The following is a 13064-nucleotide window of genomic DNA, read 5'->3' on the forward strand; positions in this document are numbered from 1 at the left end:
GGTTTGGACTTTATTTTGCAGTATTTTATGTTGCAGTTTTACTTTTTCTCAGATTTCTGATCTCTTTTTAACTTTTGTGGCAGTAAAACTTAATTTTTTTTTTTCTTCTTCCTATTTTTAAAACGTTTCTTTCTTGTGAATAATCACCAACTCACTCCCTTTCCCCCAGAAAATAATGTGTATCAAGATTTCTTCTTAATCTGGACTGCTTCTGAAAAATGTTTTGTGTTCCTAGTTGGATATGGAATGTGCCCTTTTGGATGGGGAACAGAAATCTGAAACAACAGAGCTGCTGAAAGAGAAGGAAATATTGGATCATCTGAACAGAAAAATAGCTGAGCTGGAGAGAAATGTTATTGGTGAAAAGACAAAGGTAATTGAGTTATCTTAGCTAGCTGTATGCTCTGTTCCCCTTGATCTTCAAAATACATTTATATGATTAACATATTGATGGAGAGTTTTTTATGAAGTACTGTCTAGCAGTAAATTTACTTGATAGATATGGAAGAAAAAAATAGTTGTCTCACCATCATCTCCCTCTAACAATCTTGTTTCCCAAGGTATACTTGACAAGCAAAATATAGTACACTTAAGTAAAAAGACCTGACCTACTGTGAAGTTATTTTTGATTAATAAAAAATCCATATAGGGCTTGGACTTGAGTTACCTGTTGTTTAAAAGAACAGTATTAATTGAACTGTTCCACTACCTTCCATTGTAGGTTATATATTTTGAATTAAAAAAAAAAAAAAAATCCTTTCTCAGCAAAGGAACAGAATGAAAGAAGGCTGTGGTTTCAGAAGATGGCTCTATCGTTATACAGAATGGTATACATAAGACGTCTGTCAAGTACATAATTTTAAAGCAATTATTTTGGTTTATTTTGTTTGCTGACTGACTGACAGTTTTAGTACTGTGGAACATTCTCTCTGCGATTAAGTCCGAGGAATTAATTAGTTCTCCTATACAGTCAGAGACTTAATTGCTCTCAAATACACAGCAAATGTATATATGCACGTATTTGCAAAATTGGATAGCGCTGTAATAGGATTTTCAGTACAGAAATGGAAAGGGCCTGCAAGATGAAGCTGTCCCCCCCAAACCAGGGAGTGCTGGTTCCCTGCAGCAGGCTCTGCTGGCCTCTCCATGGGGACAGCTCCTTCTCCACGGGGGATGTGCCACGGCCAATAATATCTCAAGGTCAGGAAGTTTTTCCAGGGCTTTCAGCCAGTAATGTTTCCTTTTTAAATTTCATCCTCTACCTCATAATTTAAACCTGTCACTTGTGGAAATACTCTAGCTAGTCTCTCCCCCTCTTTTTTTAAGCTTTCCAGAAATATCTGGACGTCTTCTGCATTATTTGCTTTTGCTTAGACAAGCTGCACATTTTTAGCTCTTTCACAGTTCCCGTTTAATTCACGCCTTGCAGCTTGCATTGTTTTATTCTGAGCTTTTTGTCTTCAGTTTCTGCCTACCCTGTCATGAGCCTGAATGCTGGTTTGTGGCTGTACTCATCAAGCCCGTGTCTGAGAAGGAGAATGGTGCTCCCACCTCTCTGCCCTGCGGAGTGACTGGACACATCCAGTTTAAGCTTGAACTTCTGTGGACTTTCCTGCCTGCACTTTTCCTTGTTCTTGTGTACCCCTCAACAATCCTTCAGCTTTCAATGTTGCCTGTGGTCACGTTTTAAGTTGTCCATGGAACGTGTTTCATACTTGCTTTTTGGTATAAAGATGAGTTTAAAGTTGGTAACAGCAGATAGGGTGGTGCAAGCAGATACCCTCCAAAAGGATGCTGTTAGAAGTTTTGGGTGGTAGGTGGTAACAAATAACACATCCAGAAATTCAAGAGATCTTTTGCCTTTTGTATTTGTTCTCTAGTTGCCTCAAAGTTCAATAAAACTAATGGAAATTATTCTAAAACCTGTAGGTTGTTTAAATTTCCTTGCAATCATATGATGGAACATTAGTGTGTAGCAGTCAGAAAATTAAAATGCCAGGTCTAGTTTAAATTTTCAGTTGAACTGAAACATGGAAAGCAGCCTAGAAAAAGCACTTCTGTAATTTAAAAGGCAAGTTCACTCAAAACATTTTTTTCAGTATGAAGCACGTCACTAGTCAGATCAGTTATGATTTTTTAGTTGTCCTTTCTTTTGTGTTCCTTTTTTTTTTTAAACAAACAAACCAAAAACCCAGCTGTGAGTGCATGCTCTAGACTTAAAGCCATGGCTCAGTTAATACTGAAATTATCTTTGTAGAAATAAACTCTAAGAGAGCCCACAGGTTTTGCTCTGGAAGATGTCTGACAGCATTGCATAGAAGTGAAAGTTTAAAAAAGAAATGGGAGACAAGCTTCTGCAAATGGGCAAAATATAAAGCGACAGCTGAAGTGTTCTGGAGAAAGTAGTGTCAGCCAGCAAAACAGATGGCACACATCATGTCAACAAATAAAAGTTCTGGCTGACTTGAAAGAACAAGCATTTTTTTAAAGCTTGATTTGTGTGTCTGTACGTTTAAGGTTGCAGCCCTGCAGATCTGATGCAAGATGGGCAACATCTTGGCTCTGTAGTAGTACAGGTCAACCCCCCAGAAAAGGGGTGCTCGGGTGGAGGTGGTAGGTGGTCCTTTTTGCTGAAATATTTTGAAACTTACGACCTCCTCAACAGAGTTAAGGCTCAGGTTTTGGCTACCACCCTGCTGATGGTACTTTTTGTGTTGTTTCTTGCAAGAAAAAGTGTCCCAGTGGCCGCACAATGGTAATGGTTTCTTCTAGTTGCCTGAATATTTCACCCCGAATCATACTGGTGGTCTTGGTTTTGGTGGGGCTTCCTGGCAAGAAGCTGTCGGGTCCCATTGCTCGGACAGTGGTTACATTTCTGTCAGGGTGAGGGAGTGATATCTGAATACACCGCATGGTGTTGTCTTGAAGTGAGAAGAGTTAATTTCACTCACGAAACGATGGTGGGGCGTTAGTGCTGTACATGATGGCACTTGTCTCTGGAGCAACTTGAGTGTCTCCTGGAATTTGCCACTGATCTCAGCACCTGTTTGACAGGAAACCCCTGCCCGGTTGTGTTTCATCCTTACCCATGCACCTGTTTGAAAAACTTGTGAAATTCTTAAAAAGAGAGATCATAAACTACAATCTAATTATTGGGCCATGTTATGTACTTGAAATAGACTGTAGGTAGAAGCTCTTGTACTACTTTCTATCCGATTCTTTGATTTTTTTTTTTTAATTTGTTTTTAATGCCCTGCGCACAATTTGTTTGGATGAGGACACAAAGTTTTGCCAACTTTTGCACGATTTTAAAGCCACAGTTTTAAAGCCACAGTTTCTAGCACTTGCGAGGCAGGAGAATCGACTGGAAATCATACTTGAAGGCAGATGGCAGGACAGTTGTGAGTTCGGTTTTGGGCTGTGCCAGTGTGCTCTTTGCTGCGGTACAATGTCTCTGTGTCCCAGCACCTCGCTTGTAAATCAGGAACGGATTTTGCAGGTGGGCTTGTACATTATATGGTAGGCTGCATTCTGATCTCGTTCGAGTCCTGTGCTCAGCCCTACCTGAACATGTGTCAGGCAGGACTAATGGTGAGGAAGAACAAGTGAATCAGTGGGGAAGATAATGTAGCGCACACCCTGTGGTGAGTTCAAAGTGCTTCCCTTGCTTTTGTGAGTATGCCAGCACACACATTGTAAGGAACGAAGCAATTAGTGTTCATTTACTTAAGTTTTGGAAATAAGAACTACGAGCGGTTGCCATTTTGAAAAGGCGATGACAGAGCCTTTCAGTGTCGTTGCAGGACTTGGCATAGTTCTGGCTGTGGTGCATCTCTGCCAGGTACAAGTGCTGACAGGACTCAGTTGTCCTGGCTGGGGTAGCTACTTCCAGAGCTGTTTGGCATGGCCTGTGCTTTCAGCTATGCTGGAAACCGTGCTAGTGTATGGAGGAAGGTCCGGCTTTGCCTCCATGACCATGCTTCTTGAGCACAGCCTACAACTGTCTCATTCTTTCTTTCTTTTTTTTTTTTTAACTACCATGCGCTAGATATTTGGTTTTATCCACAGAAAAAGATGACCAACTGCATATTTGAATAGCAGCATTTAAGCTATTAATTGCAAGTTCCAGTTATGCAGGGACAGCCCTGATAAGTTGCTAGTAACACAATTTGACAGATGTAGCTTGAAGCTTTCCAGGAAAGAGCTTTGCTACAGGTATCGACAAAATTACTTTGAGTGCAGCGTGCTCTGGAGAGAGCTGCGCTGGGCAGTGCCCAGAAACAAGCAAGCAGGTGAGCCAATCTCCCTTTTCCCTGCCATCCGGGCCCGGCTCCCTGTAATTACTGCGGCACTTATTGATGTTACTGTAATGTAGGTGTACAATAAAGATGCTGTTGTTTCAAGTGGAATAGCACCTCAGGTCCCTGGTGCTATTTACAATTATGACTTCCTCCCGATGGCCCTTTGCTCACGAGACTTAGTTCAGGATTGACGCATGTCTATAAGGAAGCTGGAGAAAATTGTATTTGCCCAATTGGATGCAATCCAGATTTGCAAAGTACTTTCTTTTCATACAGTGCTTCCTTAGTCTGTGTAGTTTTAAAACATGCAGTCCAGCATATGTGGAGAAAGACGCTTAATAATTAGCCATGCCTGATGTCTCCAAGTTAAAGCGTGAGTTGAAAGTAACAACATAGCTGGGGAAAGAAAAAATGGATCAGCAAGCATGAATAAACAGGAATAACTGAAAATGAGTAATGAATTCAGCAGAAGTGCTGTAGGAGGTAATCATACCTAAATGGGAGTTTTGGCAGAGAGTTTCAAAACAATTATTTATGCAAAAGTTTAGACGGCGTTTTAAGAGAGGGAGATTATTCATTTTCTTCTGGAGGGCCTTTGCCTTATGCATGGTGGAAATACGTACTCTGGCACTCTTTTATCAGACTGGGTTTCCTGTCCCTTTTCGAGAGCAGAAATCAGGAGCAGCTGGTAGCAGATAACTCATCTTTTTTTGGAATACATTTAATTTTGTCCGCATGCTTTTGTGGAAATATTTTTCAGTCATTAACAGAATATCCCAGACATACCAAAACGTTTGAAGCTCGGCCTCTTTGCTGAATTAGTACTGCAAAGACTTGCAAGAATTGAGCCAAGGAAAGAGCAGCTGCCTGATGAGCCATATGAAGGGGGACACCAGCAATCAAAGTTAAATATACTGGTGGTCTCTACTCAGTCCTTTCTCTTCTGGATTCAAAATTCCTGCTGTTTTTTTTCATCCTGATGAATCTGACAAATTTATGCCTCATAGCATAGCCTTTTAGATCTTTCCTGGTAAGATTCCAGTTCAGCAAGATGTAAGCAAGTGATTTAAATGGTTGAGTTATCGTGTCTATAACATTATTAACCTCTTTAAGATACACAACATTAAGTATTCTGCGGAATACTTGCATCCACTAGGTATATCCACATAAGGATATCCTGTAGAGAGAACACTAGTGAGGAAAAAGATGATTATGAAGACTCAAGGAGAAAAATCTGTATTCACAAGCCTTCTTGTAGAACAGTCATAAGGGAAATAGCAGAATGGATTGTACCACTAAGGGAAATCCTCTTATTGTTGTCTAGATGTTGAAGACTATACAGAATTTTAATTTTCTCACTTTTTTCTTCTGCTTTGAATGCTTACTTCTACATTCATGAAACAACAGTGCTCTAGAATCAGGGGTTTTCTTTTGCCTCCCGATCTGTTCACTAGAACAACAAATTGCAATGGTCGGAGAATGAGCTTAGAAATTCCAAAAAACTTGAGTTGTCTTAGGAGCGAGTTAATGTGTCCAACTACTGTGATTTTTTTTACTTACAGCTGAGGGATTGCTTACTCTGATCTAAAATGCTTTTTAACATTGGCTTGATACATGCATGTGAAACAAAACCATTGAGATCTCTCATACAGATGCCATCACTGTATAGTCTGTTATGATGCATATAATAAATTATTTGCCACTCACACAGTAAAAAGAACTATTATGAAATACCTTCTTCTATCATATTATGCTCCTTTTCATATGCCTGGCATACTTTTTTTGTTTTCCTCTTAATGGCTTCCTTCATGAAACTCACAGGGATTTTGTGACAAATAACTAAATCGTGATAAGTTTTATGCTTCTGTCCTGAAAGAGATCAAGGAATGCAGGAAGGAGTAGTCTGAAAAATATAGAAAAGGAGCATGTACAGTTTGTGCACAGGACTATCTGTTTCATTTCAATGGTATTTTTTTAATCAGAGTTGTATGCAGTCTGATATGTATCAGCCATAGCATTGGAAATGCTTTCAATTTGCAAGAATGCTGGAAGAGTTGGTAGACCTCAGGTTTAATGCTTTCCCCAAATGTACCATTTGCCCCTTTCAGCAAGTAACCACTGAGGAGCAGATAACATTTCCTAGCCTGCTTTCTGTTAGGGACTAGACTATTTTCTTACAATTCATGGCAAGGGTTAGGCCAATTTCATCAGTGAGTTGTTAAAGTCAAATTTTTTTGCTCTTCCACTTATTCTCCCAATTGTTTTACTGAATGGACAAACTCTGTAACATCACACCACTTCTGAGTGGAAAGGAATAATTTCTGTAGTCTGCTCTTTCTCCTCTACTTCTAGCTTTTGCAGTCCTTCTGTTTGCTGTAGATTATTTTGAAGAAGGGGAGGGATGTTCTTCTGGAGTGTAAAATAAAGTTTGGCTAGAGATGAAAGCATGAAGATGAGATGGATAAGCTTTTCAGAACAAAGAACTGCATGTGCTTCTCCTTATTTTTCAGAAACCTGTGAGAGTTGTGAGACTAGCTGATTACATACTGAGAGACAGGGCATGCATGTCTGAAGTTTGGTGTGGGTAATGAGAGGTTGCTATCCTAAAACATGATGAGTTGCAGGTGGGTTGGGCTGAGGGAGATCCTGGAGTACTTCAGACTGGAACATTTAAAGTATAAGAGCCTGTTGGATGGGAAGTCATTCAGTATTTTTTTTGCTTCGTTTATGGCTTGTAGGTTTTTTTGCAGTTTCTCTTTCTTTCTGAAAATAACACATATGTTGGGTTTTTGTTGGGGGTTTTTTGGGGAATGGGGGTTGGAAAGTTGTAGAGTGAGCCAATTCACCTAGCCATACAATCCATTTCAGAGTGACCTGGTAAAAATGATAGTTTTCTCACTTTGTTTTTTTTCCAATTTTTACCTGGATTTTTGAGAAGCTTTCTCTGTTTCATCCGCATTTACTCTGACTCATTTCTGCAGAGTCTACCAGTTGAAGCAGGAAGGTTGATTCAGAAGGCACATACACATGCAGACACATGCCGCTCTACAGTTTTAGCCTGCCTGCCTACAGTAGCAGAATGTGATGAATGACAAATCAAAAAGTAGGATGACTTCTCTGCAGAAGGGGTGTGGGGACCTGCCGGGGTTTTAAGTAGCAGTATTGATCAAGCACAGGGCATCCTTAACCACTGGAGACAGCACTGAGGCAATTGGTCTCTTTCTGTTGTTCCCATTCTTCTAGGGGCTATGATTGTTTTTAATACTGTCCTTTTATCTCCTCTGTGTCCTCATAATCTATGAGATGTGTTGGATATATAGTCTTCTTTTTCTCTCTCTTTGCCCTAAAATCAATTCTACCAGATCTAAAGGTTGATTTCCTTTTGTGACCCATGTTGATCACTTCTGGTCTGTGTTTATACCATGGGTGCTCTGCTGACATCCTATGTCTGTGCTTTTGGGGGACACTGTCACACATCAATTTTTTCTACTGCTATCCATCACAATATTCAGATATCTTCCAAAACTGATCCAAGCTGTGCCCCAGCATCATCAAAAACCAAGACAGTCCTGCTCTGTATCCGGGCTGATCCCAAGTTCATTTAACATGTATCTAGAGGCAGACCATGGGGCAAGTTGGGCAGTAGGCTAAGACCAGATGTTATGCTTTACTGAGCTGTACTTCTTTTCTCTGGAAACAGGATGTTAAGAATTCAGCCAGATTGCAATTAATGCGACTCCGGAGTCAACACTGGGGCTGGGAAGCAGTTGTCTGCAGAGAAATGTTTAACAAGTACAAGCTCATGCGGTTAAATGAGGATGAGCAGCTGGAGCGCATGGGTTCTGTTCACAGCTCTGCTGCTGGCTGCTCTTGAGCAAACAGCTCGTGGAGTCAGCCGCAGGCCCGCCTCGTCTGCATCTTGCACTTAGCTTGCGAAGTTATTAATCTTTTCCCTTCTAAAAGAACTTGCCTTGATCCATTTGTAGAAGAGACTGTATGAAAAAATCCCGATTATTCATTTATTTATCAAATTCCTTTTTGTGAATTAAATGAACTTTACCAATGCACAGCCAGAGATGTCAGTGAACTTAACTGCACAGCTGCAAAACATATAATGCCTCTCATTGCTGAAAGTGGTATTTCCTGTTAAGACTGCACATTTTGCAGGGAGCCAGTTTGGTGGGATGTTAGCACTTCCTATGCTATAAATAGACCAGATGAGTATCACTTTCAATCTCAAAGGAATACATTTCTAATTTCTTGAGGGAAGTAACAGTATCTCTGGCAGGATTCTCAGGGAGTTTTATACTTGCTGATGATGTCTCCTCACACTTGAGAATTGACTTGCTCGTTGATGAATGAGCGTGCTTGTGGCAGCGCATAGACTCTTAGAGAGCTATTAATAGCTTCAGAGGCATGATGCTGCAGCTAAGGTCAGAGAAGTCCTTGCTGCTCTAGGTGGCAGGGTGGGCAGAAAAGGAAAGCGAGAAACAATGCGGCAGACCGTAGGCTGAATGTTAAACAGACAGCAAGGTTTGCGAGGAGGGGAACTACCAGTTTATTCATAGATTTCTTTCTGTGTTGAAAGTAAGGATGATTCAGCAAATGGGGTTCCCTGGGGACAGAGGTCTAGAGGTGACCTCTCAAGAGCTGCATGCTTCTCCCTCACTGTGCAGCTCGCACGTGCTACATCCTCCACACTTCTGAGCTCTTCTGCTGTTGTTATAAGACAGAAGCTGATATAGGAAGTCCAGGTAATTGAATATGCCGGCTCAGTTGTTCGCTTTTGCAAGCTTAGAAAAAAAACATAAGCTTTTGTGTTCAGCATTTTGTTTGGCCGATGGTATGAGCCGTGAAGCTGCACGTATAAATGAAAATAACAGAGCTGGGAATTTGGTTGACATTGAGCTTGAATGAGAATGCTTCCTGTTGTTGTTTTTAAATACTGGGAAAATGAAATCCCAGCCCCTGATCCCACTTAGATTTAGAGATAAAACCATAAAGAAAGCAGGCAGCTAATACATGTTCGTTTTTGTGCCTCCACCGTGCGTGAGGATTTGAGAACCTTGTCAGGAACAACAAAGAGAAAGAAACTGTTTTCCCACAGTTTGAAATGGCAAGTGCTGTATATTAAAAGAAGTTCCTTCTCTGTGGCATGTGCCGTAAGGGTGCTGCAGAGTGTCTGATCATATAACACCTGCTGAGCCATGCATTTGATTTTAAAATTAAATAACAGTTGGGACTGGAAAGAGGACAAATGAGTGGATGCTGTGACAGAATTCAACTGTTCTTGGAGCATCCAAAAGAAGAAGCTGAAATTTGGGGGCAGATACTGTTAATTTTTGAGTATTAAGGAGAGTTAGAGACCATATGACAGGACATGCATAACTACAGAACAAGAAGTAGGAAAAGGCAACTATGCCAGTGTGACTCTAGAAGGTAGCAGAGAGCTGGGCTTCAGGGACTTACTTGATTATTTCTGCCTGGCATGTCAGGCATATTGGTTTTTCCAGTTATTAGTTGCTCAGTTGAAGAAAATGCATCTTCTACGTTGGCCAGTGTAGATGCAAGTAAAAGGCATTGAAAAAATTGTCTGCAGTCTGATTTATTGGTTCCCAAACTTTGGTCCATAGATAAATAATAGTCTACAAGGTAGCTTTAAGTGATCTGCAGCCAGTCTTTGGACCAGCGCCGCACAGTAAATCATGTAGTATTTTATTACAAAGATTTAAAGGTTAAAGGCTTTTGAGGGTGAGAAGCAGTGTGCCGAGTACTGCTACTCGAGTGGAACAAGAGGAAAACTGAACTAGTTGGAGGAGAGCAGGGAGGTCGAGCAGTCCCCTTTGATCCCTGAGAACAGGTTACAGTTCCTGTATAGTGAAGCAAATTTGCTAAATCACTTGGTGTTTCTGCTGCAACAGGATTTCCTGGCCCAGAGTTATTTCTTTATAAAGCTCTGTCTTGTTCCATTTTTTCACTGCTTGCTAAATGTACTTATCTGTAGAGGCACATAGGCATGTAATTCATTCTCCTGGGAAGATCCATTTTCCCCTCACTGCCAGACTACAGTCATTTTCCATCCATTTTGCTTTCTAAAAGCTACTCTATTCTCTCTCCTTCATCAGTTACCTCACTAACATGGCTACTATTTCTCCTTTTTTTTAATTTTTATTAGGTGAGACAAGTGTTTGGGCAGTGGGCTTTAACGGCATCATCCAGGCATGGGTACAAAACACAGTGACGAGGGAGAGAATTAATCACCGCGCTAAAATGATTAATGTTTTGTGTTGATCATTTTGCACCCCACCATTGCATTTCAACTAACAAGAGATTTCTGTCTTTGACCTACGTGCTTCAACTGTTTGTTAAGGTTTTGCCACACACTGTCATAATCACTAACAACTGCTTGGGTTTGAAGGTAATTGTGTTTATTTTCTGGTTCATGCTTCAGGAAAAATTAAAACTTGATGCTGAGAGGGAAAAACTAGAGAGGCTTCAGGAGCTTTACTCCGAGCAGAAGACGCAGCTTGATAATTGCCCTGAGTCCATGAGGGAACAATTACAGCAGCAGCTGAAGAGGGTCAGTAGCAAGTTTCAAGATTGCACTAACTTTTTTTTTCTGTTGATTTTTTTTTTTTTAAGTGTAACATATTCTGTTTCAAGTATCCAGTGTCTGAACATATTTGCAACTTATAATTGGTAATAGTCTCGAGGGTTATGTTTTTTTGTGGAATGGTTGTAACAGATAATGTGTACGGTGGCAAACGAGTAGAGTGCGAATGGGCAGATTAGAAATCATTTTGTGTTGAATATTTTTAAAGCTTTGGGCTACTTGCCTGTAACCAGGACCTTAGGCCTGCTGGGTGGAGTGGAAGCTGTTAGATGGATGGTGGAGCATCACTCTTTACCAGTGTGAGCAGAGACAGGAATTGAACTTTGGTCAGTGGTATCAGCCATTTTAGCAGCAGTTTCCCGCTGCAATTGTTTGATCCTTTTGTGTACTCCTCCTTTGCAATGCTGTAAATGGCTGTCTCAGTGAAGCCATGGATAACTTCTTTTTTTCAGTATATAACTTAGCTGTTAGCCTGAACTGTGCTTTGAAAAATTCATTTTGAAGATTATACTACTTATTGTAATAGCTTTATTTTTTCCTAGACTTTCAACAGTTGCACATTGGTATAATAACCTTTGCGTAAAGTCTAATTGCAAACTGATTTTGTTTTGTATTATTTGTAACCAAAAAAGCTACAATATTGTCTGTGAAGGTACAGTTATTTTCTGTGGAAAGATTTTAGTATTCATTAATGTTAAGTGGGTTCTACGGCACATATAGTTAGCTTTAGTGGGGTGGGGAATCATTTTCAAAGCATCGATACAGCAAGCTCAAGAGGCCATCTGAAAGTCAAACTCGATTTTTTAATTATTTTTTTTCTTTCTGGCTTGAGTGTTTATATCAGAAATAAGGGCTGTAATAGCAGTGACCAAAAAAGGGCTTTTCTGCTTTGTAGGACATATTCTTTAGATTTCGGTTTATTTGCAGAATTCTTTTTTTTTTTTTTTTTTAATTCAAAGAGCAAAAAGTAAAAAATTCCAGCTTTGGAAATAACAATGTTAAATTCTTTTGTAGTAACTGAGAAGTTTACTGGTTTTGAGACAGTTAAGGATTTTTGTAAGTTACCTTTAAAAAAAAAAGGCAGAATTATGTAGTATCTCATATATATTAAAAGGAAAGGAAGCCTTTCCTGTGCAGTCACATACTTGAAGGTATGTGAACATGAGAAGTTGCAGTATTGTTGCTGTGGGATGGTAGTAAATCCTTTTTCACTATTGACCACCAAGAAGCTTCTAGAAATCTGTTTAGTTAAATTCTTTTAATTTTTTTGTTCCTTCCAAGTTGGCTTAAAAACGATTTTGGATCTGAAAGTGGGACAAAAGTTGAAAAGTGCAGGTGTAGTTAAATGTCCAGTTAATTCTATTGCATATTATTCCCGCCCAACTGTAGCGAAAGTTAGCTGTGGCTGCTGTGGTGGAAGCAGTAGATTTTATCACTGAATTAGTGTTCCGTAGCTCTCAAATGGATATCAAGTGTGAGAGCAGTTATGAAATTGCTGTAAGTATCATACCCAAAATAGAGAAAATATCTTTTTCCCCCCAGATAAGCCCGGTACGGGATTAAATACCTGAGTCTGCAGCAGGTTATGTTGTGCTACTTTACTGCCAACGCCGAAGGTGTGAAGGTGATGAATTCCCTTATTGCTTCACCTCTGGGACTTCAGTAACTTCGTAATTTGTGCCCCGGGGAGCGGGCAGCCAATTTCACTGTAGCAGCTGGCTGCAGGGTGGGTCTGGAGTTTGGGCTGGGGCTGGCAGCGGGCAGCTGGCACGCTCTGTATCTTCCCGGTGTCCCTAGTGAGTGTACGCTCTCCCCTCGGGCATCAGAGACTGGTGAAACCTGAGGGCTTGTGGAAGGCACTGAGGGAAAACACTGATCTTCCTGATGGCTTATTTAAAGTTAGTTAGCAGGATTCATCCTTCCCAGTTAGTATGAAAGCATCAAAGCTTGTTTGTTCTCATGTGCCTGGGTTCACGGAGGTACGCGTAAATGGAGAATGAGAACAGATGCCAGGATTCCTGCAGAGATCTGAAAAGACGCTGTCCATTGCTAGGAAATACCTCGCTCTTCAGGTACAATTCTCCTAATTTTTACAGATGATGTCGGCCCATGGAGCTCCCACCACATCCTGAAGTAAGGGCCAGGTTCTC

The 13064-nt window shown here is 40.5% G+C and overlaps 1 protein-coding gene across 5 annotated transcripts in view; it reads left to right on the forward strand.

The window, feature by feature from the left end:
- The window catches only part of PHLDB2 (pleckstrin homology like domain family B member 2), a 113255-nt gene that overhangs the window by 69446 nt on the left and 30745 nt on the right, over positions 1-13064 (forward strand). For 4 of the 5 annotated variants that reach the window (XM_041124909.1, XM_041124910.1, XM_041124911.1 and 1 more), the window contains exons 6-7: positions 236-373; positions 10753-10881. In XM_041124909.1, the coding sequence (XP_040980843.1) occupies positions 236-373; positions 10753-10881 (267 nt within the window). The remainder of the gene's footprint in view (positions 1-235; positions 374-10752; positions 10882-13064) is intronic. The other variant, XM_041124912.1, reaches the window with a different exon arrangement.

The sequence above is a fragment of the Aquila chrysaetos genome, chromosome 7 (assembly GCF_900496995.4).
Source record: "Aquila chrysaetos chrysaetos chromosome 7, bAquChr1.4, whole genome shotgun sequence".
Lineage (NCBI taxonomy): Eukaryota > Metazoa > Chordata > Aves > Accipitriformes > Accipitridae > Aquila > Aquila chrysaetos.